The sequence below is a fragment of the Oscarella lobularis genome, chromosome 3 (genome assembly GCF_947507565.1).
Source record: "Oscarella lobularis chromosome 3, ooOscLobu1.1, whole genome shotgun sequence".
Taxonomy (NCBI): Eukaryota; Metazoa; Porifera; class Homoscleromorpha; order Homosclerophorida; family Oscarellidae; genus Oscarella; species Oscarella lobularis.
This window is the reverse complement of record NC_089177.1, coordinates 1993219-2018789: the sequence shown is the minus strand read 5'-3', so window position 1 is coordinate 2018789 and position 25571 is coordinate 1993219. Positions and strand designations below refer to the sequence as shown.

General features: G+C 47.7%; 11 protein-coding genes across 13 annotated transcripts; 6 read left to right on the top strand and 5 right to left on the bottom strand.

Annotated features, from left to right (window-relative positions):
• Window positions 1-40: 40 nt before the first annotated feature.
• LOC136184368 (tRNA-dihydrouridine(20) synthase [NAD(P)+]-like) lies at window positions 41-3385 on the top strand. Of its 3 annotated transcripts, none has more exons than XM_065971257.1 (19): window positions 41-1025; window positions 1080-1125; window positions 1181-1272; window positions 1334-1377; window positions 1430-1490; window positions 1552-1599; window positions 1653-1846; window positions 1900-1986; window positions 2038-2099; window positions 2149-2203; window positions 2251-2302; window positions 2355-2476; window positions 2528-2612; window positions 2663-2754; window positions 2814-2867; window positions 2919-2952; window positions 3010-3083; window positions 3142-3274; window positions 3343-3385. In XM_065971257.1, the coding sequence occupies exons 1-18, from the start codon at window positions 912-914 to the stop codon at window positions 3233-3235; spliced, it is 1410 nt and encodes a 469-aa protein (XP_065827329.1). In that variant the 5' UTR covers window positions 41-911; the 3' UTR covers window positions 3236-3274; window positions 3343-3385. The 3 variants fall into 3 exon arrangements, with proteins under 3 accessions (XP_065827329.1, XP_065827330.1, XP_065827331.1); XM_065971258.1 differs by lacking the exon at window positions 3343-3385 and having other exon boundaries at window positions 41-756; window positions 815-1025; window positions 3142-3312; XM_065971259.1 differs by lacking the exon at window positions 3343-3385 and having other exon boundaries at window positions 43-1025; window positions 1653-1718; window positions 1776-1846; window positions 3142-3312.
• Window positions 2945-6521, bottom strand: LOC136184367 (uncharacterized). Its single transcript, XM_065971256.1, has 2 exons — window positions 3252-6521; window positions 2945-3187 (listed from the first exon to the last, which is right to left on the bottom strand). Exon 1 carries the CDS (start codon window positions 6310-6312, stop codon window positions 3289-3291), a length of 3024 nt encoding a protein of 1007 aa, XP_065827328.1. The 5' UTR covers window positions 6313-6521; the 3' UTR covers window positions 2945-3187; window positions 3252-3288.
• Window positions 6522-6975: 454 nt separating this feature from the next.
• Window positions 6976-8939, top strand: LOC136185523 (arylsulfatase G-like). Its single transcript, XM_065972685.1, has 2 exons — window positions 6976-7603; window positions 7678-8939. The coding sequence occupies exons 1-2, from the start codon at window positions 7243-7245 to the stop codon at window positions 8853-8855; spliced, it is 1539 nt and encodes a 512-aa protein (XP_065828757.1). The 5' UTR covers window positions 6976-7242; the 3' UTR covers window positions 8856-8939.
• A 130-nt stretch (window positions 8940-9069) lies between these two features.
• LOC136184819 (uncharacterized) lies at window positions 9070-10635 on the bottom strand. The gene is made up of 5 exons (XM_065971801.1): window positions 10201-10635; window positions 9826-10139; window positions 9698-9764; window positions 9496-9625; window positions 9070-9444 (listed from the first exon to the last, which is right to left on the bottom strand). The coding sequence occupies exons 2-5, from the start codon at window positions 10035-10037 to the stop codon at window positions 9191-9193; spliced, it is 663 nt and encodes a 220-aa protein (XP_065827873.1). The 5' UTR covers window positions 10038-10139; window positions 10201-10635; the 3' UTR covers window positions 9070-9190.
• Window positions 10269-12799, top strand: LOC136184813 (DNA replication factor Cdt1-like). Its single transcript, XM_065971795.1, has 10 exons — window positions 10269-10436; window positions 10490-10769; window positions 10821-11018; window positions 11151-11433; window positions 11481-11666; window positions 11713-11784; window positions 11963-12049; window positions 12276-12388; window positions 12436-12524; window positions 12577-12799. The coding sequence occupies exons 1-10, from the start codon at window positions 10274-10276 to the stop codon at window positions 12744-12746; spliced, it is 1641 nt and encodes a 546-aa protein (XP_065827867.1). The 5' UTR covers window positions 10269-10273; the 3' UTR covers window positions 12747-12799.
• On the bottom strand, window positions 12692-14152 carry LOC136184816 (divergent protein kinase domain 1C-like). The gene is made up of 2 exons (XM_065971799.1): window positions 13867-14152; window positions 12692-13807 (listed from the first exon to the last, which is right to left on the bottom strand). The coding sequence occupies exons 1-2, from the start codon at window positions 14068-14070 to the stop codon at window positions 12797-12799; spliced, it is 1215 nt and encodes a 404-aa protein (XP_065827871.1). The 5' UTR covers window positions 14071-14152; the 3' UTR covers window positions 12692-12796.
• Window positions 14143-16784, top strand: LOC136184812 (ras-GEF domain-containing family member 1B-like). Its single transcript, XM_065971794.1, has 2 exons — window positions 14143-14259; window positions 14635-16784. The coding sequence occupies exon 2, from the start codon at window positions 14672-14674 to the stop codon at window positions 16577-16579; it is 1908 nt and encodes a 635-aa protein (XP_065827866.1). The 5' UTR covers window positions 14143-14259; window positions 14635-14671; the 3' UTR covers window positions 16580-16784.
• LOC136184820 (cytochrome b-245 light chain-like) lies at window positions 16710-17739 on the bottom strand. Its single transcript, XM_065971802.1, has 6 exons — window positions 17588-17739; window positions 17455-17521; window positions 17326-17400; window positions 17186-17269; window positions 17041-17122; window positions 16710-16983 (listed from the first exon to the last, which is right to left on the bottom strand). Exons 1-6 carry the CDS (start codon window positions 17643-17645, stop codon window positions 16840-16842), a joined length of 510 nt encoding a protein of 169 aa, XP_065827874.1. The 5' UTR covers window positions 17646-17739; the 3' UTR covers window positions 16710-16839.
• A 29-nt stretch (window positions 17740-17768) lies between these two features.
• LOC136184814 (DNA polymerase epsilon subunit 2-like) lies at window positions 17769-21631 on the top strand. The gene is made up of 21 exons (XM_065971796.1): window positions 17769-17849; window positions 17926-18026; window positions 19034-19109; window positions 19172-19204; window positions 19250-19294; window positions 19346-19430; window positions 19488-19646; window positions 19702-19758; window positions 19811-19859; window positions 19906-19978; window positions 20027-20087; window positions 20141-20221; window positions 20274-20394; window positions 20446-20500; window positions 20692-20751; window positions 20797-20874; window positions 20942-21050; window positions 21102-21212; window positions 21265-21330; window positions 21386-21453; window positions 21513-21631. The coding sequence occupies exons 1-21, from the start codon at window positions 17785-17787 to the stop codon at window positions 21526-21528; spliced, it is 1569 nt and encodes a 522-aa protein (XP_065827868.1). The 5' UTR covers window positions 17769-17784; the 3' UTR covers window positions 21529-21631.
• On the bottom strand, window positions 21401-23708 carry LOC136184817 (diphosphomevalonate decarboxylase-like). The gene is made up of 14 exons (XM_065971800.1): window positions 23535-23708; window positions 23365-23398; window positions 23182-23302; window positions 23056-23126; window positions 22941-23008; window positions 22844-22890; window positions 22692-22796; window positions 22572-22644; window positions 22422-22518; window positions 22254-22376; window positions 21979-22197; window positions 21810-21931; window positions 21717-21759; window positions 21401-21661 (listed from the first exon to the last, which is right to left on the bottom strand). The coding sequence occupies exons 3-14, from the start codon at window positions 23237-23239 to the stop codon at window positions 21509-21511; spliced, it is 1179 nt and encodes a 392-aa protein (XP_065827872.1). The 5' UTR covers window positions 23240-23302; window positions 23365-23398; window positions 23535-23708; the 3' UTR covers window positions 21401-21508.
• On the top strand, window positions 23351-25563 carry LOC136184815 (ribosome assembly protein METTL17, mitochondrial-like). The gene is made up of 12 exons (XM_065971798.1): window positions 23351-23595; window positions 23649-23778; window positions 23831-23912; window positions 23967-24040; window positions 24307-24401; window positions 24455-24540; window positions 24596-24772; window positions 24823-24870; window positions 24922-25011; window positions 25065-25158; window positions 25208-25325; window positions 25378-25563. The coding sequence occupies exons 1-12, from the start codon at window positions 23409-23411 to the stop codon at window positions 25493-25495; spliced, it is 1299 nt and encodes a 432-aa protein (XP_065827870.1). The 5' UTR covers window positions 23351-23408; the 3' UTR covers window positions 25496-25563.
• Window positions 25564-25571: the final 8 nt, after the last annotated feature.

Genomic DNA, 25571 nt, shown 5'->3' with positions numbered 1-25571 from the left:
GAAATTGAACACGCCTACTCGCCGATCTTTGTCCGCCTTATTTGCCGCCGTTCCGCTTCCGATCGTCGCGCCGCCTCCGCGAACCTCTTCGTCGAACGTTCGAGCGTGTTTAGGTTTGGTTCGTTTCTCCGGGGGCCCTCGCGGGGTACGCCTGTGAGCGTGTATTTCGCTTCGCTGTCCCGTATGTTCTTTTCTTACTACATACTGGCCTTCGCCCGAAGTAGTCAGGTCACCTGACTACGCCCGAAGTACGTAAATGGGGATTATTACAAAACACGCGCAGAACTCTAATAGATTTCTAAATACAAGAAGACGGGTACACGGGTAGACTGTAGATATTCGACGGGTACACGTATTCGACGGGTACGGGATTTGTAAATTAAGACACTTATATACCCGTCGAAGACGGGTACAGACTGTAGGTATTCGACGGGTACACGTATTCGACGGGTACGGGATTTGTTAAGACACTTATATATACCCGTCGAAGATATGGGTACACGTATTCGACGGGTACACGTATTGGACGGGTACACATATTCGACGGGTACACATATTCGACGGGTACACATATTCGACGGGTACACGTATTCGACGGGTACACGATTTGTAAAGACATTTATACACCCGTCGAAGACGGGTACACGTATTCGACGGGTACACGTATTTGACGGGTTTTAATTAATTAAGGAAGCGGTGCTATCTGGACATCTCGGGTACGGGTACAGTACCCATGCAGGCCACTCCAGCAAACAGGTTCTTTCTGCTGATGTGGTCAGGGGATAATACAAAACAAGCGCAGAACTTTAATTAGTAGAGATCACATTTATATACCCGTCGAAGACGGGTACACGGCTAGTACATGAAAAAGCGTCTGAAAAGTGGTCAACTGTCCGGGACTTCTAATCATCATGTCTGGACTTCAGTACGGCAACAAAGTGATTCTTGCGCCCATGGTACGCATCGGCACTCTCCCAACGCGCCTCTTGGCTCTTGATTACGGGGCGGACATTGTATACGGCGAGGTAGGGGTCAAAAATACTCGCAAAGAGGCCGCCGGGCGCGCGACGACTCTTTAGGAGCTGATAGATCATCGAATGTTACAGTGCAAACGACTAGAAAACAGTAACTGGCTGTTTTAACCGCAAAAACGATCTAAAACTGTCTATCCGACTCGCAGAAGTTCTCAAAACGGTCGATTTTGTTCTTCCTGATGGAAGATGCGTTTTTCGGACGTGCGATCTGGAAAAAGACCGGGTTGTCTTTCAGATGGTTTGCAACAGTCTACTGGACATTACTAAGCAACGAAAAAAATTCCTGCACTTTCTTTTAGGGAACAGCAGATCCAGAGAGAGCTGTCAAAACTGCTCATCTAGTGTAGGTCGCAACCTGCGGCTAAAAATCTAGTTCAATCCTTCTGCGTTTGTAGGGAAAAGGATGTGGCTGGAATTGATGTTAATATGGGATGTCCAAAGAAGTTCTCCCTTGATGTGCATATAATAATTAATTAATTAGTTAGTTCCACTGAGAAAAACTCCTCTTTATTCTTAGGGTGGAATGGGTGCAGCACTTCTCAGTCAGCCGGAGAAGGTGTATCAGGTGTGTGCACTTTCTTTCTTTAGAATATTTTTCTCTAAATGCTGCCGTTCAAGATTCTGTCTAGTCTTGTGAAAGCTGTGTCTAAACCTGTTACATGCAAAATTCGAATATTGCCAACAGTAAGTGAAAGCACATACTCTAGACAACAGCATATAATAACCGTGGATCAATCTCAGATAGAAGAAACGGTATCTTTAGCCAAAATGATTGAAAGTACTGGAGTCAAGGCCCTTGCTGTACACGGGAGGTAGAATTCACACCCGCAATCGTGACTTAGTAATAATTTCTCTTTTGTGTCAGATTACAAACAGAACGACCGTTTCATAGCGTGCACACAGATTTCATAAAAGCAGTGGCTCAAAGCGTTTCCATTCCAGTCATAGCAAAGTGAGCCTCTTGGCCAAATAGATAAAAAGTGGTATCCTTATTCACCGATAGCGGGGGTTCCGGCGATTGGATCAAGACGTATGAAGACATAGAAAAGTACAAAATAGAAACAGGTTTGACACTAGAAATTATTCCAGTCTTGTCCGAGAGATTCCTCCCTAGGCACGGCTTCGGTTATGATTGCCAGAGCAGCTGAGTGGAATCCTTCTATTTTTCGGTAGCAATCGAATAATTCTTATTTGGTGTTCAAACGATTCCTATCAGAAAGGAAGGCTTGCTTCCTGTGGACGACGTAGCAAAAGCGTACATCAAATACGTTAGACTACTGTTATATTTTTTCCAGCTCTGGTTGCTTCAGCGTTTCATAGGCTGTACGATATTGTTCTCACTCTATCAACGCAAAGTATTGCCTTGCCCAAATAATGCGCGAATGCCTTGAATCAACTAAAGGACGTCAACTTCTGTCTGCAACGTCACTTAGACAAATATGGTAGTGTACGGCAAAATTATTGATTATTGATTTACGTGCACTTTCCACTAGTGCGGTTTGGGGAATGGAAGACAGCTACGATTTAAACGAAGACGAAGTGTCAAAAAGAGAAGAGGAAATTGGTGTCGATAGAGAAGTGCGTGCAATGGTGATGCTCACTCGGCATGTGATCCTGTCTGCAAATAGGGTACACCTTTGAGGAGTAGCGCCAAACGACGGCGAATCGAAGCGGAAGAGAACGAATACGGAGTTTGGGAGTTGCCTGTGATGTACAACAAGTACAGTAGACGCTGGGGTAACATATTTCAATTATTAATTTTCTTGCCAATCTTTATAGGAAAGAGTATAGATCTAAGGAGACGCCTAAAGGGACAATAAACAATAGAGCTATGTAAGCAAAGTAAAGAAACTTTCGTACTCTTTGTGACTGATACTGTGGCAGGTTGCGGAAGATAGGGAAGCTCACCTACGAAACGGTTTGCATGAAGAAAATTGGACTAAACATCAAAAAATCTCGTTGTCTATTTGTACAGACAACGAGGCAGAGCGATCGCCACTTCAAAACAGTTCTAACAATAAACGGAGAAAAATACTCGTCTAGTTTATGGTGAGAAAGACAAGCAAATGCCTTGTGCGACCGACAGAGTTTTTTTGGTGTATTTCAGGAGTAAAAGTAAAAAGCTAGCCGAGCAGTCGGCGGCACTGGCGTATCTACAGATGACGAAAATGCTAGAGAACAGCGCCGCCAATGATAAATAGATCTTTATAACTTTACCTCGCCTTGGAATATTTTCTTTAGTAAGTTCCAATCTCTATACAGTGGTTTCTTTACTTGACTTTCTTACTTTATGTTCCGGTTCACTTAGAGACGTCTCTTTAGGTTTCTTTGGCAATTCATCGTCTGCAATACTTCCGCAGCTACTGCTCAGGAGTCGTTCCATCGAGGAATTATAGTACCCGATATCCACTATGCTTAATTCCGCCGAGGCATTGGCAACAGAGCCGCAGCTCCTGCTCAGGGGCTCTTCCCTCATGTGCCGAAGCGAGCGGTGGCCTTGTCCAGCGCCAGCCACGCTAAGAAATCCGCTATCTTCCAACCGTATCACGTCAATTGAATTCGATCTCTCATCAGAGCCTTCGCTAACGCCACTGCAGTGCTGCTCTATCAAAACTACGGGCAGTCGTACCGCTGCTCCGCTGCTACGACGACGATTCTCCTGGTTCCCTTCCTCGTCGTTGAACGCACAGCTATCGTGGCTAACAGACGACGAGCGTCGCGTATCCTTCAAACACGACTTCTTTGGTCCACTCGAAGCGGAACTGGAGCTCGAACGTCGCCGTTGCCCGTTACCGTCATCCATCACAAACGTCACAACCGACGCCTTTCTTCGTCGTCCACTCAAAGTCGACGATGTACTCGATCTACGCCGTCCAGATTTCGCCGACAGCCCGCTACCTCGTCGACTTCCCAACGACAATCGGCGTTCGGAATCGATCGCCGACTCCTCCCCATCGCTACCGATAGTCCAGTCGTCCTCCTCCTCGAGCGGTTCCAATACCGGTAGACAACACTTGCGACATCGACGACTCAACGCCTCCTTATAATCCCTATAGAGAGCTTGTTCCAAATGATACAGAGTCATAGGACGAGGTTTCCTTTCGTCGTCGTCATCGTCGTCGTCATCGTCGTACGCAAAGCTCTTCTTCGTCGCCTTCTGCACGTAGTCCATTGAATCGTGATCGACTCCGACCCACAGGTCGCGAAGTGCGACGACAGATATGCACTGGGTCGACGAACGACGTCGCGCTCGAACGACGCGTCCGGCTTTCTTCTTCAACGACGCGTAGACTTTGGCGGCAAAAAGAAGAACAATCGTCGTCATGTCGTCGATGAAGATGAGTAGACTTTCGATGCAGTAAGCGCTCGCCGGATCAAATTTCGTCGCCTTGGAGACGATCGGCCAAATGGGAGAGAAGATAGTGAAGAGAAAGTGAACGCACACGGCGGCCGGAAGGCTCTTGTTCTCGCTAAATCCCAACTGGACGAACCGGATGCGATACGCCTGATAGGCGGCAACGGCGAGCATCGCGAAGTGAAAGCTATAGAAAGGCACGAGCCAGGGAGACATGCGACAGCCAATGTATCGCAACGTGCGCGTGAGGAAACGCTTCTCCGTTAGCGGACGATCCATTCCGGTCCAGAGAATGAGAATCGCGGCGATACAGAGGAGCGATAGCCCGAGCCAGCGGACGAGTCGTGGATTGGTCAGCCTGCGCGTGACATTCTTCGCAAAGATCGGATTGATCTGCGTGAAGCGATTGATTCGATAGAGCGAGAGGGTGAGACAGACGGTGGTGAGCGTGAGTCCGACGTGATAGAGCCACGGACGCACGACGCACGTCAGAGGCGACGCATCAAAGTATCCAATCAATACGTGAAAAGCACGAAGAATCGTTCCAAGTAGAAGAAAATAGAGAAGCAGGTCGCCGAAGACGGCGACCACTTCGCGATGTCGATGTTTCACGGTGAATATCGACGCGAGCACGGCGACAATAATCGTCACGGCGGCGAGCGTCGTCGCAACGGCGACCGGTTGCGAACCGGGCGAATAGAGACACGGGCTCGCGTCGACGCACTCGTCGCATCCCGACGAGCACTTGCGACACTGAAACGCCGTCGGATCGAGAAGTCGACTCGGTTCGCCGCGCGCGAGTCGATCGCCTTCGCGTTCGACGTCTTCGCCGTCGAAACCGATCGTTCCGTCGTCGACGACGACGATCGACGGCGTGTCGTCGAGGAGAAGATACCAGCCGCGCTTGCACGTGCAAACGTATGAACCGCGTTTGAAACCGCGTCCGGCAATGAAACGGCAGTCGGTCGTCTCGGATTGACAGTGATGACTACCGAGAAATTGATCAGTTAGAACGTCGCCGTCGTCGCTATACGAAACATTCGTCGTTGTCGGCGTCGGATCGCATTGATTTATGTCGATATTACTCAGATCAATATCCACGGACGTCACGCCAATGTAGGTGTAGTTGTTCCCTCGGCGAGGATCCCTTGCTAGAAATGGCGCCAAGAACGTTATCATCCATCGGTATGCTCCGCCGCAATCATAATAGGGCTTTGTCCAATAGCCGTCTGTCAACTTGACAACGGGATCCTTTGTTGTGATGACGTTGCCATTGACGTCGCCTGTCATGAACGTCCACAGTTCCCAATCAGTTTTTCCTGCGAGCTTCCGTCTCGGTCCGTCCCACCATTCGGCCTGGGAGGCGTTTAGATCCGTGTACGCGTAATCGGGCACGGAGAGATCCTTCATCGCGACGAACGTCGAATCGTTGTGCGACTCGAACGCGTACGGGCAGAAATTCTTATAGTCCTTGTACTCGTACTCGCCGAAACAGACGCCCGATCCCATGATGCTCGTCTGCGTTCGAACCGTATTGGCGACGATTTCGTAGAGCCAAACGTCGTCGAGCGGTCCAAACGACGAATCGAAGTCGTCCGACAACGACGACGAAATCGAAATCGTCCCGTTTGGACGTCGCGCCGCCCCGACGGCGTTCTTCGCCAACGGGAGTTGAAGAGTGACGAAATTGGCGACGAAGACGGCGACTCGTGCCGTCGGTTCCCAGCGTTTGACGTCGTATATGAGCTCGACCGTGTCGACGGCGCCCACCGTGCAGTTACCCGCCGCGCCTTCGATGCTCTTCTGGTGCACCATTTCCATTGCTCTCACCGCTTTGCTGCGCTCGCGCGACGTCTTCGTCGTCTTCGTCGTCGTCGTCGAGCCGACGAGGAGGAGGAGGATGGGGAGGACGAGTGGGGTCATCGTTGCTGCTCGTTTACGATAGTGTTGCTATATCTCGCCGTTATTGATTGGTCGCGTGGGAATCCTTGCGCTCTCTCTATCGCCTGTCCGAAAGTATTTCCTTTTCCTCATTGCCTGGCTGCTCAACCGATATTCGGCTGGCAATCTCGCGCAACAAGAAAGGTTGAAAGTAGTATCGTAGAGTCGACATTTGGTAAATTTTGCTTCACATACGGGCGTTTTTGCTAACGTTTAGTTGCCCGTATATGACGAGTTTTCGGAGCTGTTTTTACGCGCAGTTCATGCACCATTGTTAAATTTGCAGTTGAGATCACGGCTAGAGAAGGCTTTAGAAGCCATGGATTCATCGAAGAGAGGTCAGGTGTAGCCAATCCAGAGTAACACTCTAGCAGACTCACTGTCCTCACTTTTGAACTTAATTAGCTCAAGAACTGACTATATCACATAAATTGAGCTTCTAGAAACAGAAAAACAGCAGTCATTTTACGTGAGCTTCATAGCGTTAGAAGCTCAGTCTTCTTCTCCAAAGCCATCACTTCTGGGTCATTCCCAACTATTTCGTGGCCGGTCTCTGTGCTATGTTCTGCAAGTGTCGTCATAAGTAGCTACAGAAGACTTTGCGAAGACGTTGTTTCATCTGCATCACGCGCTACATTACTGCCAGCCTTTACAAAAAGCGGTAGGCAAAACCAGGTCTCATGATGGCCAATAAATAACGTTGCCGCCGCTTCGTATCACGTGATTGGGCGTAGCCGTACCGTACGAGAAAAGTTGCAGCGCGGCGCGAGATCGCGATTCACTTCAAGACGCGAACCACTACTGTACTTCCAAACACTCTTCCAACAGAGTCCAAACAAATCTTCGCTAACGCGCGTTTGCGAGCAGCTGAGTAGAGCCCTGAGTAGCAAGTTGGGTGATCGAGTAGGCGCCATGCTCTCGGCCATCCTCATCTTAGCCTTTTTCCCGAGCTTTCAGTGTTCCCGCGATCGTCCAAACTTTGTTCTTTTATTCGCCGACGACTATGGCTGGGGCGATCTTGGCGCTAATTGGGAGACAACGAAGGAAACCCCCAACTTGGATCGGCTTGCAGCGACCGGCATCCGCTTCACCGACTTTCACGCTGGTGCGTCAGTTTGCACTCCATCGCGAGCTTCCTTGCTGACGGGGCGACTCGGAATACGAACGGGAGTCACGCACAATTTTAACCCAATGTCCAAATACGGACTTCCTCTGAACGAAACGACTACCGCGGAAATGCTTAAGAAAGCAGGGTATTCAACAGGAATGATTGGTGAGCTCGCGTTCAAATCTTTTACTTAATTATTTTGGTTTTATTTATTTATTTATTTATTTATTTTTGTGCAGGTAAATGGCACTTAGGCCAGAACGGATCCTATCATCCTATAAACAGAGGTTTTGATTTTTACTACGGCATACCCTACAGCAATGACATGGGTTGCGTCGACGATCCTGGCTACGACCTACCAATGAAGAAACCCTGTCCTAAAAGCGACCACGATCGCCGATCATCTCTTCTTTTTGAAAGTGCTTCCGGCGAATTAGCATTGCCTCTTTATCACAATCTCAAAATCATTGAACAGCCAGTGAATTTGGATACTTTAAGTGACCGCTACAAAACCATGGCTGACGAATTCCTGTCCAATCAAACGGCAGACAAACCCTTCTTTCTTTACGTCGCCTTTGCTCACATGCACGTGCCTCAAAATCACAATCCCAAATATTCGAACGCGTCGACGCGTAAAACAATCTTTGCAGACACGCTCCTTGAAATGGATTCGACTGTTGGAGTCATAGTGGACTCGCTGCAGCGAAATGGCCTAACAAATAACACTCTTGTTTGGTTCACCGGCGATAACGGACCGTGGGATTCAAAGTGCAATTTGACCGGTACAGCGGGACCGTATCAAGGTTTATGGGAAAAGAAGAATTCTAGTGGCTCGACTTGTAAGTTTACTACGTGGGAAGGAGGCCATCGTGAACCTGGTATAGTTGCTTGGCCTGGTAGGATTAGACCACGCGTTTCGAATGCTCTTGTCAGCGCCTTAGATGTTCTTCCTACGTTCAGTGCCTTGGCTCGTGCTCCACTTCCAGCCAATCGAATGTTTGACGGCATCGACATAAGTCACGTGCTATTGAACGGATCTGAGGCGGGGCACAAGTTTTTGGCACATCCGAACAGCGGAGCATCCGGGCTGAAAGGCGATCTTGATACGTTGAGAAAAGGGGATTGGAAGATCATGTATCAGACTGGTGGAGCAAAGCCTTGCAATCACTCAGGGGGAAAGAGTATACGCCACGACCCACCCTTGCTGTTCAATATCAAGGACGATATGCAGGAGAGCACTGCTCTTGATGTAACGAAGAAGCCATATGCGCAGGTTCTGGCTGAGATGAAGCAGCTACTCTCGCAGATAATGGAAAGCATTGCAAAGGATAATACAACTGTGGCAAATTATGACGAAGATAAGAATGCCAGACCTTGCTGCAATAGCAGTCACGTTGCGTGCAGGTGTACTGTGTAGATTCTTTTGTTTTTTCCTCTTATGCCTTTTGCAATTGGTTTTCTTTCCTAAGCTGTCAGCTGAATAGCTAATTGATGTGATTAACTGCTGCAAAAGCGTGAGCTGATGCCCAAGAGATCGACGAACGACGCAGTGAAACTGACATCTACTGATACTGCATGTCTGCTGTGACGTCATCACAAGTAGCCAGCACACTTTCGAAACCGTTCTTCCGTACGATATCTAACACTGAAACAAACTTGACCGTTCTGACTAAACTTCGTTGACAAACTGAAAACATGAAAGACAAAAATTAAACATCAATTGATCGAGCTGCTGAAGACAGCAGTCATGTTTTATATGAGCTTCATAGCGTAAGAAAAACTCAATTCTTTCTCTAAGCTCATCACTTCGAAGTCATTCCTACTATGTGTTGCCACGTGTGCGCAATATTCTGCAGGCGTGAAAACGTCGGCCACAACAGAAGGCTTAGCGTCATAGTAGAAGACATTGCTCATTGTCATGCCGTACTCAGGAGCTAAGCGAACGTCCTCGATAACCGGGACGCAGTCTGCGGAAGTCGCGTCTAAACCCCAAGTAATCGAATGGTCTTGAAAAAACAAAATCATGACCATTTATGGATTTATGTAAAACGACTTACTGAATCTTGTCATTGTGGCCTCCCACTGGTTGATCCTTAGCGCTGAAGTTCCCATGCCGTATGCATAATTATAGGCGTAATTTGCATTGAGTGGAACGCCCCATGTTTCAAATGGTTCACTTGCCAACACCTTTTATAAGGAGCAATTAATTAATTAGCACTCAATGCGTGAAAGTTCTCTTTTCGCTGCTTTCAGACCTACCAGACATTTCTTGGTTGTTGGAAAGATAATGTAGTATTTATCCTTTTCACTGATGGTTGTGATATTTCTGAATTAGATTAAAATTAAATAGGTCAGTTTTAGTACACGCCTTTCTTCGTGAATTTTACCTTTCTTCCATTTTACCGATCTTGTATTTACCGCTGGTTGCAAATCTCTTATTTGGCGCATCGTAGGAGACCTCGATGGTAGCATACAAGTCGATGGCATAATTCTCCACGTCAGCTCCCATAGTCCACGTCGGCGGAAAGTTGCATCGTTGCGGTGGCGTTGCATCAGTAGTAAGAAGAGAAGCGAGAAGGAAAAAAAGAACGGCTTTCATTGTTCTGTACTAACGGTTTCCGATTCTGCGCTTTGTAAAGGCCCCTCCTTATCGCCATGGTAAACAAATAGCAATCCAGTCTTCGCGCTAACACTCTCGACACTGACGAAAAAGAAAGTCACTGCAAGTTAATTTTCTAGAACCTCTCATTTGCTGCACGTACGTAGCATGGTCGCGGTCGCTGGTCGTGCGTGACGTCACGCTTTCGCGGGTTATACGGGAATCTGGCAAACATCATGGCGGCCCGTCAGTCGACAATAAACGTCCATTTTCCAGCAAGAAAACGCGCATCGGGTTCCCATCCGAGTGCGAAGCGACGGAAAACACACGAAGATTCTCTCGTGACGACCGCTTCACCGTCTTCAAAGGCAAAAACTGCCGAAACACCTTCCAAGCCAGGTGCGAGGCGATCTCATGCAAACGAAACGAGAATATAAACTTGAAACGTGCAGAGAGTATCAAAAAGAGCTCGTCGCTGGTGTCGCTGGCGTCCCAGCGACGAAAAGCTCAAGACTTACGCGACCAATCTCGCCGTAACGATGAAATCGAGCCGAATCGATTGGAAAAGCGCTATCAATCGATGGCCAATGATCTAAAAGCAGCATCGTCGCGCGATTTGATGGAAAGAAAGCGAATAGTGGGAAAATCCAGCGGATATCCGGAGCCAATGCATTTTGGAAAAAGACAATTGGAAACAGAAAAACCTGATCGCGTCGATTTAAATAGTTTAGGGTGCGTTGATCACAATAATTAATTACTTAATTTATTTGGTAATTTTTTTAGATCTGGTATACCTGCTTACCAAAAATTTGAGCATCTTGTTCGTAAGGAGTCTTCCGTTGCGTTGGAATTGCCCCAGAATTATAAGAGTTTGGCCGAGAAATTTCACTGTGTGGATACAGTCGTTTCATTGATGGGAAAGCGCAACGAAACGTGCACGTTTCACAAGCTGAAGAGTTCCGTACAAGAAATGTCTAGAAAGTGAGCTAGCCTAAGTTAACGTAAAAAAACAGAAGCTGTGTCTCTCCCGTAATGCCTTACAGGAAGGAGTCTCGTAGTACATTATTTACTCTTTTGATTCTGTCTTGAATGATGCTTTGATTTTACCAATAGGTCTTTTGTCGAGAAAAATCTCGGGCAGATGAAGACGGTTTTTCCAACTGCGTATCACTTCGGCCAGGTAAAGGGTCTTCCGTGGTACGGAGCTCAGAAGGAGAAGCCAGATTATCAATTGACTGTCGACATCAATCCTTTCGCTGTGGAAGAACTCGAACGAGACGGAGCCGTTAGACAAGTTGGAGTCGATGAAAAGAAACCTGTAACGACATCCTTGCTATTAAAGAGGAGAACGGTCTTTAACAGGAGACTGTTGGGTCAAGTTAGGAAGCACCATAGGGTACGTTTACCCAAGTAATAGATGTTCTTAACTTACTTTTTTGGCAGGAATTTCTGGCTTCAAAAGAAGTATCGATTCCTGACGATCAGATACGGCGATGGCATCCCGAATTTCGGCTGGATCAAGTGCCTCACGTCGAGTCGTCTCCGCTTCCCGAACCTCCGGTTGTGAAACGATATTCCACAGCGAGTGACATGCTGGAGACAGCGAGAGCTGGAATGGCGCCACCGAAGGTAGTAGGTTTAAACTCAGTGTCATCATAGCAATGTACGTTTGTAGGTCATTGAAGCGTTGGAGTCTACTGCAGCAAAAGCCAAGAAATGCCTTGAAATAAAACGCGAGGATACCAAGGTATATTATATCCGTGTTTTATCTTGACCTTCTCTTGCAATATCACACTACTGCGTCAGTTGGTTGTGTGGATAATGCGAGAGGTAGAGTGACGTTATGGTGACTGAAGGTGCACTAGCATTTTTTGTTGCTCTGCACTTCAACGCTGTGAAACAGAAATCTGATTGGTAATTCATAGGTTTTATCTGTTGATAAAGTCACTCCAACTGAAGAAAAGACCAAGAATTCGGCTTTGAACGGTGTATGTCAATCGCTTATAGAAAAGGTAAATCAATAGTTAATTCTTGTATCAATTTCCTGTGTAAAAATGGAGGGTTAGTTAGTCTTTTCTTCACCTCTCTGAAAATGCATGCACTTGCTCTCTCTTTCAGCTGCGTGTAAATTTGGGAGGAAGATAAATACTAGAAGAGTGCTTGCGATGTAGTTCTTAAGGCCCCTAGACTCTCATCTCAGCAGTCCCGCGTGACAGTCACTCCTTTTCTTCGTCACAGATACGAGCTAAAGAAAGAAGGCGCGTGGAGGAAGAAATGACTCGAGATCCAGCGACAGAGAGACAATTGTCCATGATGGAGCGTCTCCCGGAAATGTGTCACATCCTCAGAAGGTAAGAGAGGAGAAAAGAATCAGTCAGCACTACAACGTTTTCCTTAGTCTCTTCGTATCTGAAAAACGGGGTGCCATACCGTGGGACTCAGTTATACCCAAGCTACAAGACAGCTGTAGTAGTGGAATTTCACAAGGTTAATATTAACACCGTAACTGCGTACAATACTCAAGCTTGATGCTCCATAGTTGCTGCTGGGGATCATTTGGAGCTGCTGCGCGACGTTGTTCCCGATTGGCTAACGATCATCACCATCCGCGGTACTAGGTACGTAAAGCTAAATCGGAACGCTGATACGGGCAAAGTTATAGACAAAATTCGTACGAAACAATCTGCATTACGTTCTAAAGTAGGCTAGTTCTATATAAAAGTACGTTTCATCGCTCTTTTTTTGAAAAAGTTCTAATCTCATATCGAGTGTAGCAACAAGTTGCGCAATTTATGATAAAGGTTCTCATAATATGCTGCCGGTATGACCGAATCGTTAGTCTTACCACAATCGCTGAGCAGTGTGCGCAAGCGACCTGCAATTAGCTTAGGAGGGTGTACTAGCAATCCGCGTAGACTGAGCAATTTTGACTGAAAAATGTCCGAGCACAACACCTGAAAGTTGTTTGTTTTGATGTTCGTTGTACACTTGCCTTTTTCCTTATCGCAAATTGCAACGCAGTCGAAAAAATTGCACTCGTCATCTCTCTTGCATTTTGGCTGGGTAATAATGAACTTTAGCTGTTCGGTGAAAAACGTTAGATCGATGTCAATAGCATAGACAATGAATCCAGGAGTGATCCCAAAATTAGATTCCTGTACGTCGCACATGAACAATTCCCCGTATGGCGTATTTTTGAAACTTTTCACCATATCGAGAAAGCTAAGCGCAACTCGAACACGCTCCTCCCACGTGTGACGAGAGCTAATGGGATGGAGAATGGGTAGAAAATCATCAGAGGTAATATATTCCATTGCATAGACGTGACCGCACCAACCATATAGGGCCGGAACGTGCTGAGTGCCCGTCAGAAGCAGAAGCCTCATGAACTCGTCCTGACCGAGAAGAGAGAATAGTGTCAGACTGTCGGCGAGAGTCAGATTCTTCTCGCCCAGAAAACGTTTTGCCATCATTTTGTCGTCAACTGAAAAAGGTTTGATGACGTCGTTTGCTTGCCTAAAGACGGCATCTCGAATCATTTTGTCTCTTTCTCGTTCGGATAGACGTCGCAGCAGGTCATCTTCAATAGGTACGTAATAGTGAAAGACACTCCTTTCGGACGCTTTTACAATGACAGGTCTGTTCTCATATTGGGCTTCGATGACAATCTTGCCACCGTGACCGAGACAATGTTTATAAACGATGTCGCCGTTTAGACACAACGGACGACAGAGAGGTCCACTGATGACGCCTTTGCTAAAGTTGAGACACTGGGGGATGGCAATGTTAGCAATTGTCTCTACAATTAGACCGTTTTATCTCTTCTTACCACGTCGTTTATGAATCGTCTGTCTTCGTCGTCGCTGCAGCGACCCAATGCTTTATTAAAACGCTCTGGCGCAATTTTAGGATGGAATACGAGGAGCAAAAAGAGCAAGAAAAGCAAACAAGGCCCGATAAGAAGAATCTTTACAACGTTGCACAACGTGCAGCACCGTCCGCAACGTCGTACGATGAAACGTAAGCTAATCATTGTCGTATCGCTAAAACCAGCTAAAACGTTCTAAAGAACATCCGGGACGTCTTTTTAACTTCCTGCGCTTGCGCCATCGTTATCTTTTCGCCCCCCTTCGTCGAAATCGAGAGGAAATTGCTCCCAATCGCGTCTTCCATCGACACGCCTGCATCGCTATCGCGCGCGCACCGTCTTTATTTCTTCGAAGTAAGTGGAATCGTAGACACGCGAAGTGGTCCCCCTCCCCGAAGCACCGCCCCCCTGCCCGTTCCGCCCAGACACCCATTCCATGATTCGCCGCCGTTCCCGCGCGCGACAAGCCAATAAAGACATAAGAGCGCAACGGCGGCTCACCGACGTTCAATTAGACTCAAAAACAGACATCGCAAACGAAAAGAACTACCGTTGCTAATCTCCCGCGTCTCGTCTCGCTGATTCTTGGCACGCGGTCCCCCCTCGCTACAAAAAAATAAGAAACAAATTCCCCCGACACGCATCCGGGCGCGGCACTCATTCTCTCGCTATCGGGGGGGCCCCTCCACGGAGCTTCACTTACCGGCGTCTCCCCGCCCCGCCCCTAAGGCACGCGAGCGCAAGACAACCGGGACCATAGCCAGCTATGGGCGACGCGGAGGCGGCGTCGGCGTCGCACACGACCAAATCCCTCTTCGCCGTCCAATTGGAAGTAACGGCAAAACTCCTCGAAGCGGAACATCGCAAACTGGACGCTCTAAGAGCCGAAATAACGACGGGACTCCATCGCGACGGCAGCGCGGGCGTTCTCGCCGGCGACAGTCTCGAAAAACAGCAGGCGAACTACCAACGACTTCAAATGCAATACGATCGTTTGAATAAAGAGTATCAAGAGGCGGCGGTGAACGTTTTTCGTCGCGCCACGCAGCCGCAGAAATCGCAGCGAAGCGTCCCGGCGCTCGGCATGAAGCAGACGGCGAAAGCGCGTCCGAGCATCTTCGATTCGATTTTCAACGCCGATCAGCCGTCCGGCAAGCGATCGCGTCGAAAGCCGAGTATCGGCGACGGTTCGATTATGTGCATTTCGCCGACGGGCAGCACGTCGTCCGTCGAAGAGGGCGGGGTTTCGGAGAATGGGGGCGTGGACTCGGCGTCGGCGGCGTCGGCGGCGGCGACTCATATGCTCTATTACGAAGACGGGAATTTGATTGCGGGAACTTTGGACGCGCTCGTTCGACATTTGACGCCGTCGTCGAATCATTATCCCGATCGCGTTTTCATTTTCGCGTTTCTGCTCTGTTCGCGATTGTTTATACGACCCTACGACTTGCTTCAGCGCGTTTCGCGCGCTTTTCAGCTTCAACATCGAACGTTCGTCGCCGCTGCCGCCGCCGCCGCCGCCGAAGAGAACGACGTCGCGTCGTCGTCGTCGTCGCCGAGTCCGAATTTCGTCCAACTCGTCAGCGAGTGGACGGAGATGTTCGCCTACGATTTTCGGGACGAACGCATGATGCGTAATCTGAAGGAAATCACGCAGCTGTGCGCGTCGTCGAGCGCCGATCTTCGTCACTCCGTCGGTCAAGTGATGCAGGGTCTCATCAAGAAACTCTCGACGCTCGACAAGTACGAGGCGATGCTCGCGCGCGCCGAAGCGGCGTCGATGGAAAAGCAGGCGGACGGCGTACACATCGACATCGTCGACGTGTGCGACGACGCCGACGTTCTCGCTCGACAGCTCGTTCACATCGAGATGGAACGTCTGACGAATATCGGCGCGGAGGAGTTCATACAGGCGTTCGTCGACGAGGGAAACAAGGCGACGACGGCGACGGCGTTTCGCGACATGAAAAAGACGACGAATCTCGAGGCGTACGTCGAGTGGTTCAATCGGCTTTCGTATCTCGTCGCGACGGAGATCTGCGTCGGCGGGCAGACGCCGAAGCATCGCGTGCGCGTCATCGAGTTTTTCATCGACGTCGCGCGAACGTGCTTTCGACTGGGCAACTTCAACTCGTTCATGGCCATCGTGAGTGGGCTCAATATGACGCCTGTGTCGCGTCTGAAGCGCACGTGGTCGAAATTGCCGGCGGGAACCGATTTCAATGAGCTCGAACAGCAGATGGATCCGACGAGCAATTTCGCGTCGTATCGCGGCGCATTGACGAATGCCGTCGAGTCGTCGTCGACTGAGCCGACGAACGCGAAAAAGTGCGTCATACCGTTCTTCTCGCTTCTCATCAAGGACATCTACGTGCTGAATCAGGTTCGAGCGAGCAAGCTTCCCGACGGACGAATCAATTTCAAGAAATTCTGGGAAATGTCTCAACTCATAACTCAATTCATGTCGTGGAAGCGTTTGGTGCCCGACTACGCTCGCGACAAGGTCGTGCTGAATTATCTCATGACCGCGCCCGTTGCCGCCGAGGACGCGCTCTATTTGTCGTCATACGAGGCCGAGTCGCCGGAGACCCAATTCGAGAAAGACAACCTGAAGGCGTTGAAGTTGAAAATGAGTGCGAAGAGCCGAGGGTCCGGTCATTTCGGCGCGTCGTGAGAGTGAGAGAGCGCGCGCGCGTATGCCAGTAATTATAGTAGACTGTCTGATACATTCAAACACTTTTCTTCTTGACGAGACGCCCGCCAATTTTTTTTCTGCTAAGGTAAGGCGCCTATTGATACTGGGCTTTTGTTGTCATTTTTTATTTTAACTTTGTGCTCCTGTCGATTTGATTTTTTATAATGCAATGGTATACAGTAGACACATGCGCACATCTATCACAACAGGAAACGTACTACACAACTACCGTCAAGTATTCATTCTAATTCTTCTTTCTCCTTCTTTGGTGCACGCGGCGGTGGCTGGCTGGGTGGTTCAGATATCTTTCCACGCGGGGCTGCCGTCGTCGTACTACGCACGGGTGCACTAGCAGGTGCCCATTTCTCATTATTCAGAGCAGCCTATCAATGGAACAAAACGTCAATTTTTTTCTATATCCAAGTTCAAACTCGTCTTACAACAAGATAGAGGACGCCGGCCGAGAACAAAAATATCGCGCCCAGTATAGTCGGTAAGCAAAAGCAGAGCGGAACGCAAGCCCTATATATACATATTATTAATTAATTAATTCAAACACGAGAGAGGAGAGGAGTGAGTACGTACCCCATGTAGAGAACGAATCGAATGAAATAGATAGAGTAAAGGGGTCCAAGAGGTTTATATACGGCCTCGAAGTATCGCTGAAAGCTGCGAATAGGGTATACAGTATTTGGTCGTTTCACGAGGGGGGCGTGTGCACGTACATTCGGGTTGGCGTACTCCCTTTTCGTCTCTTTCCTCGGGGGTATTCGAGTAGAAACAGAACGACCGATAGCGCTCTAACAAAATAACACTAGCATCTTTTTCGTTTTCTCGTCTGCGATCCGTTTTACATTGCGTAGTAGGCCGCCCATGTGTTGGGGAAACCGAAACAGCCAATAATGCCGCCCATCAGGATGGCTAGAGAGATGAAAAAAGAACGAGAGGATGTGAGACTTTCAATCGCATCGCGGGGGTTCCCTGCACCAGAAGTCGAGAAGACGGCCTGCACGTTCGCCCAAATGGACCATTCGATTCGACCCATGCTGTTTGTGACGCGCTGCGCACAGCCAAAAGGGACGCAAATACAGAACGGAATGTCTTGAGTACAATTCCGGATGTTGTGACGTCAGGCCCTGCCCATTACGGGACTCCAACATCCCGGACGCGTTTCCACTTTCGCGATGGCCGGCGAGCTAAAATCGAAGGTTCTGTCGTCGTTTAAGCTTCACGGTCTCTCTCTTCGAAGGTTAGAGGCAAGGCCTCGTTGCCTGCCTTTCGACGGCTACCCGTTGGTCCTCATTTTTGGCGGGAATTATTTCTAGCGACGCTTCCAGACGTCTCTGCGAAGCATTGGCGCCAGTTTCGCGCGCGGAAGTAAACATGTGGCTGGACAAAATCGTCGACGTGATTCAAAAGCAACCGCGTAAGTCCAAAAGACACAACGAAAAAACGCGCGTAATCCGGGGCCCCGCAATGCAAAAGCGCGCCACATGACGTCGTTCTAATGGAAGACTCGTCAAAAATCAAACAAGTCGACTTGGAAAGCCTCGAAGCCGAATTCAAAGCGTGGCTGAGCGCCGGCGCGCGCGAAGCGTCCGAAAACGAGAGCCTCGCGCTCGAATTAGGCATAGCGCGACGCCAACTCGAATTCAGTCAAGCCGCCGCGAAGTCGGCAAACGAGACGACAAACGAACTGCGCGCGCAAATCGCGCGTCTCCACGACGCAATCGCGCGCAGCTTCGATCGCGACGAAGAGAATCGGCGCCTTCGCGAACGAATCGACGCGCTCGCGCGTCAAATCGCGACGCTCGAACGCGACGGACGCGCCGAACGCGAGAGCGCGTCGACGACGCTCGCGAACGCGCGTCGAGCGCACGCCGACGAAATTCGAACGCTTCGCGACGAATTGACGCGCGACGCCGAGCGCGCGACGAATCGACTCGAGCGCGTCGTTCGCGAGAGGAGCGGCGAAGTGCGCGATTTGCGTCGCGATTTGGAGACGATCGAGAAACGGCATCACGACGAGATTTTGAAAGTGCGACTCGATTGCGACGGGAAATTGTTGAAATTGCAAAAGACGTTTGATCGTCGAAGGGACGTCGACGAACCGGATTCGGTCGTCGGATGGCAGAGAAGGATTCGAGGGTCCGAGGAGGTGATTGGTGCGCTTCGACGGGAAATTGCGACGTTGAAGGACACGGTTGCGGAATTGGAACGCGCGAAAGGGGGATCGTCGTCGTTGGCGTCGTCGCGTTCGAAGAGAGGACGATTGGGATTGCTATGACGTGGAGAAAGAAATTTTGCTTTGGACCCTACTAGTACATAGTTATTACATGTATTGCATTCGAAGAGAGATACCTTAGTGCTTGTTTGGCCGACAGTTTAGTTCCTTACGTTGATGTACTATGTACATCTGTGATTTTTTTCTAGTTACGTCATCGCTGCTCGATCTTGAAGTCATTGAGTTGGCCATCGAAGAATGCGGCACTGCATCTGAACAAGAAAAGTACGGAATGCTTTATCGATGTCTTAGTGATACATGCTCATATCTGTCTCTCTTACGTGAAGTGATCAGACTCTTCAGGTCATTGATGCATTCAGGTATGATAACGCCGAATCCATTATATTGTAACCGTCTTTCTCTAGCATTCCGAGACTTGTGTATAATAATGATCGCAAGAAATTTTTACTGTTAGATTATTAGCGCGTTTTTCTCTTTACCAACCACGTGCTCTGTCACAGGAATTCGGCGTCGAAACCTTGTCTTCACGCCAGCGCTGATGCCAAAACCGACCTTTTTAAGGAACGTTACATGATTTTGTATCAGGTACGTTGTATGGGTGCCGCGGCTTTCTTCGTTTAAACGACTCTCTCTCGTTTGAAGCGTACCATGCGCCATCGGCTCTTCATTCCGCCCGTGCCCGGATCGGCTCCTCATCAAGACACGAGAAAATTTCAACTCAAAACCGTCGAATATCTTCTGGGAACGACAGCGAAGCTGGGCAGAGTCATCGTCCTCGGAATGTTGACGCAGATGAAAGAAGTATTTGGAGAAGAGGAAATGCATTTGGAATTGACGTTCTCACCGCCTTATATAGGGAAAATATTTCATCGAAGATCCAACGGGAACCGTTGAACTGGACATAGCAGAAGCCGTAAGTACGATCGATCCTACGGTGATCATTTATAGACACAATCTTACTTCAGGTCTTTCATTCTGGCATTTTTACGGAGAACTGTTTCGTTCTGGCAGAGGGTACTCAACGTCCAACGCAGTGTATTTACTATATCCCTCATCTTAGGAACGTACGACGACAAAATATTTCACGTGTCTGCGTTAGGATTTCCTCCGGCTGAGCCGTCCAACCAAACAAGGTTATTGCGTGCTTGACTTCACAAGCTAGTCACTTGATTCTTGTGTAGGGAATACTTTGGCAGCGTGAACTTCTTTGGTGGATCGTCCGAAAGATGTGCTAAGCACTCAGTCAGCTAACAGTCATTTTATTGTCGTCTACTTTACGTTCCGTCTTCGCGCAGACTCTCCTTGCTCAGGCAGAGAAGGATAATCAAGACGCTATGTTTGTTTTTCTCTCAGAAGTTTGGCTCGATCATCCCAAGGTAAAACGCGTGGTTCTCTTTCCGGCGCTAATTGCTCCGGTGTTTTATAAAGGTGATGGATAAACTCCAAACGTTATTCACCGGCTATTCGGACATGCCTCCGACCGTTTTCGTCTTGTGCGGTCATTTCTGCTCCATGCCATACGGTCCCAATCACGTCAGGCTGTTAAAACGTAATTGCCTTATGTGTGCCCGCACCTTCTCCAGCATCGTTTGATTTTCAGAGGGCTTTCGCGATCTGGCAGACCTCATTTGTAAATTTCCAAACATAGCAGAAAGGTAAGGAGAGCAGTTTGACTTTGAAAGTGCTGTGGAAGTTGTTGTACGGTCCCTGGGCAAAAAGTTGTCTGACAGGTTTGCTGCACACAATAAACCGGTGGCCCTATCATTATGGTGACCCTTTGTACAGCACTTCCACCGCGGTTGTAAATTATGTGTACAATTAACACTTGTTTCTTTTGAAAATGCAGTAGTCATTTTGTGTTTGTACCTGGTCCCTTGGATATTGGCCCCGGTAACATTCTTCCGAGGTAAGGACCCAAGGATCATGTTAGGTAGCTAATCTCTTCACGTAGGCCTCCAATACCTGACGTGTTGACTGAAGACATTCGAAGCCGTGTACCCCTTGTTACGTTCGCTAGCAATCCTTGCAGGTTCTCACAACTTACACATGTGTATACTGTATTATGTTGCCAATGTGTTCCCCTATCTGTTTTCAAGATTCCAGTATTGTACGCAAGAAATAATCGTCTTTCGCGAAGACATCACGAATAAGATGTGTCGAAATTGCCTTCGCTTTCCCGGTCAAGAGGAAAGCATACCGAGCCACGTGAATATATATCGAGAGATGGCACAACGTCGTATCGATCTCCCTTTCTAGTTAGTCAAAACGATTACAACGCAAGCTCATCTCTGCCCCCTCCCTCTACATGTGAGACCGATCTATTGGAGCTATGACAACGCTCTCCGCGTGTATCCCCTTCCTGATTTGGTGCGTTCTTTTCTCCCCATGCCTTTTGCTTTGTCCTTTAAAAGCATAATAGATAGTTCTTGCTGATGCCTATGACCCGTTTCAAGAGGAAGCCAGTGATTGCCGAGTGATTAATCCGGTAACTTGCAAATGAACTTCAAAATGCGTAGCGTTTTTTCATTTTTTTGTTTCAGGGTGCTTTTCCTAAGTCAAAGTTTCAATTTAAAGTCTATTGGCCACAGAAAAAGCTTGTTGAGAATAGGTGGGCACTACTACTTGCCGTGCGTTTGTTTATTGTAATGTCTACTGTTTACTTCTTAGTCAACTGCCTGACTGAATCTCGGATATCCTTCAGGAGTAAGTAATGATTGACTTTGATCAAGAAGCTGGGGTCCTGGTCCTGGCTTTGTGTGAATAATATATTGAATTTCGCCAGGAGACCGATCCATGCCAATAGCACTCAACAATTCCTTTACACATAAGCAGATTATACAGAGTCAGTCATCACAACGAACAGCGACCAACCTTTGAAGGGTTTTCACACTCCACAGGAATTCCTTTCACGAAACTGTTCACAGAATCTTTGAAAGCGATTCACGTGATTCAGTGATTTTTCACCTGTTATTGCCGTTTTCAAGCAAAGGCCAGAAGTAGTATTTCAGTAGGCTCAAAATTTCGTGTACGCTTTTGTTCTCCAAGTACAACACTGCATTCGGCCCGGCGTCAAACGTGTAGGCAGCCTGCAGAAAGTAAACCATAAGGTGCAAAGACGGGCTCGCTCTCTTACCGTTGTCACTCCTTTGTACTGGTTGTAACGAGTGATGAACTGAATGACTTTCTTTGACGTATCATTCAGGTACGTGATGGGGGGATACGTGTCCAAACAAACGGCGTGAAATTGATTGCTGTCCTTCATGGTGAGCTCAGCAAACTCGACGTAGTTCTTACTCTGTATAGCCTCTTCCATCTGACGCATACGTTCCGGTACCACTGAAGTCGCTCGATACTAATGGCAATTAATAATAGAACAGGTACAATCTCTAGGCAATGCAGTTGTATAACCTCCAAAAGCTTGCTTGTTTCGACTGTGCGCTGCATTCCCGACGTGCTGCTTGTACTCTTTTTCTGATCACTTACAACCAGTATTAGAATTCGCATATCTGGCCAGTGGGTTTCGGGTGCAACCTGCATTCAAATCGACTGACCATTCTGTTGTGTTTTCTCTCTTACCTGGATTGCTATGCTGTCACTACCACTTGGCTCGGAGCCCATTTCCCATTTGACAAAGCCACCGAACATGCTTCGGCACGCACTTCCAGATCCTTGTCTAGTTAACAAAAACATTCCACAAGGCCTTCTTCTGCATAAATCAACAATCACCTGGCTATTCGTGACAAGTCTCCTCTTTCGTGCAGCTCATGTTTCTTTTCATAGAGCGCGGCAAATGCATACACTAATTGAACTAAATTAGTCAGCTAAGACGAAAATGCTTCGTGCCACCTAAACAGGCGTAGCCCGCCGCAGATGATGCAAGCCCAGCTGCTGTGGGAAAATTATTTTCGGAGCAGATATGGACGTGTCCAGGTATTGGTGCTATTTCCTCAACTAAAACAAATCGCTGCAGCATCCAATTATAAACATTTCGTTCATACATAGTTTGAGGCACTTCTGCAAACGAGGATTCTCTATCGACTCCTCTCTAATAAAATGATATCATTGCATCATGGACACAAGGACGAAGTTACAGACCGTCCATTCAGCCAGATGCGATTTCGTTCAAATGATTCGCTTACAGCAATACTAGTAGTCGCCTTTAGCTGGAAACAGCGAAATTGTTATATGGTATCTAAAGCAACGCACTCACATGTTCCTGACTGAGCGTTACACTAAGGGAGGAATTCACCGGCAAGATGAGCTCCTCATCTCTCTTTCCCCCTGTAGACAGACACTGTGATTAGCCAACGTTCAGCTGGGCAAGTTCTCTATCTACAGTATTTGACGACGGCGATGTTGACTGGAGCTGAACATGTAACACTGCGCACTTCCATAAAAGCGAGAAAGAGAGCTCAACGCTTCAGACAAGATAGTAGTACTGTACGACGAACAAAGAGCTAAAATAGGCAAAATATGAAGCCACGCACGCTAAAACACGTGAGAATCAGAATTGGCTCACAACAAAAATTTCCAACAGCAGCAACGCTCTTTATCTAAATCAGAATGCTCGTCCGAGTCAGGCGATTCATTCTCGGAAGAAGGAAATGCACTTTACGCGGGCCTACTAGAATCCGGGCCCGACCCTTTGTTACATTCTCTCGATCTGCAGAAGAATATCCGGAGTCTTACTCGCTCAAAACACAGCGAATTCCGGCAGCGCTACGCACGGCTTTGGAAAAGCTATTCCGACGTGAGTTTTGTTTTGTCCCAAATGCCGGCGATCGAGGTCACCCTTTTATGCAGAATATCCGCGCCAGTCGCTTCAGCGCGACGGCGTGGCTTTTAACAGATACCTGGCGAATCGTCGAACTCTTACGGTGAACGGTCTCAGCGGCGAATGGGAAAATGTAGGCCAATCCGGTGGTCCTCTTACGTAATTAGGCTGCGAAGCATTCGAAATATTTCATGTCTATGGGCTCACTTAGATACAGGAAATACGAAGGCGTTTTGTATGCAGCTACTTGGCTTCCTTCTTCTTATGCAGCCATCAGAAGAGTGTTGCACGAGGTTGACTCCATCGTTGGGGGCCCACAACAGGAACTGATCTAGCACACTCTTTAGATCAATGCCAGAGAAGGAAATTTTCAACCTAAGAGCCTATTAGACTTCGGGTCGGGTATTGGTACTTCTGTGTGGTAAGAAATGCGAAAACCACTGTGCAAAAGTGCAAGGTCATTCATTCTTCCCATATTCATTTACATACAAGCAGCATGTACACAGACAGTCAAAGGCTATATGGCAGAGGATGTTTGTTTTAGAGTACCAGACTGCTCTCTGTTTGACTTAGTCTAAAGTAAGCATACATGCATTGACCTTGAAGTCTTTCAAGCACGTACAGGCAAAATGAGGCGACCTTGCATTTTTGCGTGATGGTGTACTGACTTCTACTTCTAATACTTAGGGCTGCTCACGATTTGTTTGGAGATACGATTAAGGAGTACGTGTGCATTGATGATTCAGAAGAAATGAATGGTCTTGCATCTTACCTCCTAAACGGTGTTTGACATTGGGATTTCCACCTTGCGTTAGTCACTTCGCAAATTTCTCAGGCGGGGAAGACAAGACTGACCAGTTGGTTCCGGATCATTATATAAGTGGAATGAGATTTAGGCGACTTCTTTCTTCGACGTTTGAGGTTAGAAATCAAATTCGTTGTTAATTAATTTTATTATTTCTACTCTTATGTGTAGAATTCTTATGATATCGTAATTGCCTTGTACACGTTAGGAGATTTAGCTGATCTTCGCCAGAAACGAGCTGTGATAAGAGAACTGTGGAAGCAGACAGGGAAATTTCTCGTTTTATTGGAAAGAGGAAATCTGGAAGGTTCTAGAAATATTTTGCTTGCTAGAGAAACAATACTAAAGGTAGCGCGTCGCGCGTGTACAAATTGTCGCTCGTGCAAAGTTCAACGTAGAAAATTAGAAGCCAAGATTCGTCAAACGTCGGATTCGTATATGCTCCCGTAAGAAAAAGAATCTTCTTTATTTTTAAAAACTTACACGTCTTTTTACAGTGTACGCACGATCTCGTGTGTCCTCACACGACACTAGTGACAAAATTACCTTGCCATTTTGGACAAAGAGCTGAACTATCTTTAGTCGAGGTAGGACCAACTTTGGGGCATAAGATTGTCTCACGGAGCTTGACTTTGAATAGACGGATTCTGATTATTACAAATCCTATGGGTACAAATTAGAAAAGTTTTCCTACGTAGTATTTAAAAAAGGAGACGAAAGGCCAGAGAATTCAAGTGATATTGCAATAGACTCCCAATTTACTCTGCGACGAATTCTTTGCAGATTATTCACTTCATCGCGTTATTGGACCGGAGAAAAGACGCTCAGGTCATGTCGTCTGTAAGCTTTGTACCCAGCAAGGTCATCTTGTACAAACGGTTGTACCGAAGTCAAAGGGAAGGTAACGGACGTCTTTTGAAGTAGAGTTCATTTGTGCTATTGTGTCGTTCAAGGACGCTGTACAAGCATTCTCGCCAGTTGAAGTGGGGAGACCATCTTCTCCAACCCCGTGGCGTCGAGCTGAAGTTCCTTGACCTTTATCCAAGGAGTTCACATGAAGAAGGTTCCTAATACAGTAAGTATTTCCAGTATGTACTTTCAACTAATTTCAGTGTACAATAAAAATACTGTGAAATTAATTAACTTT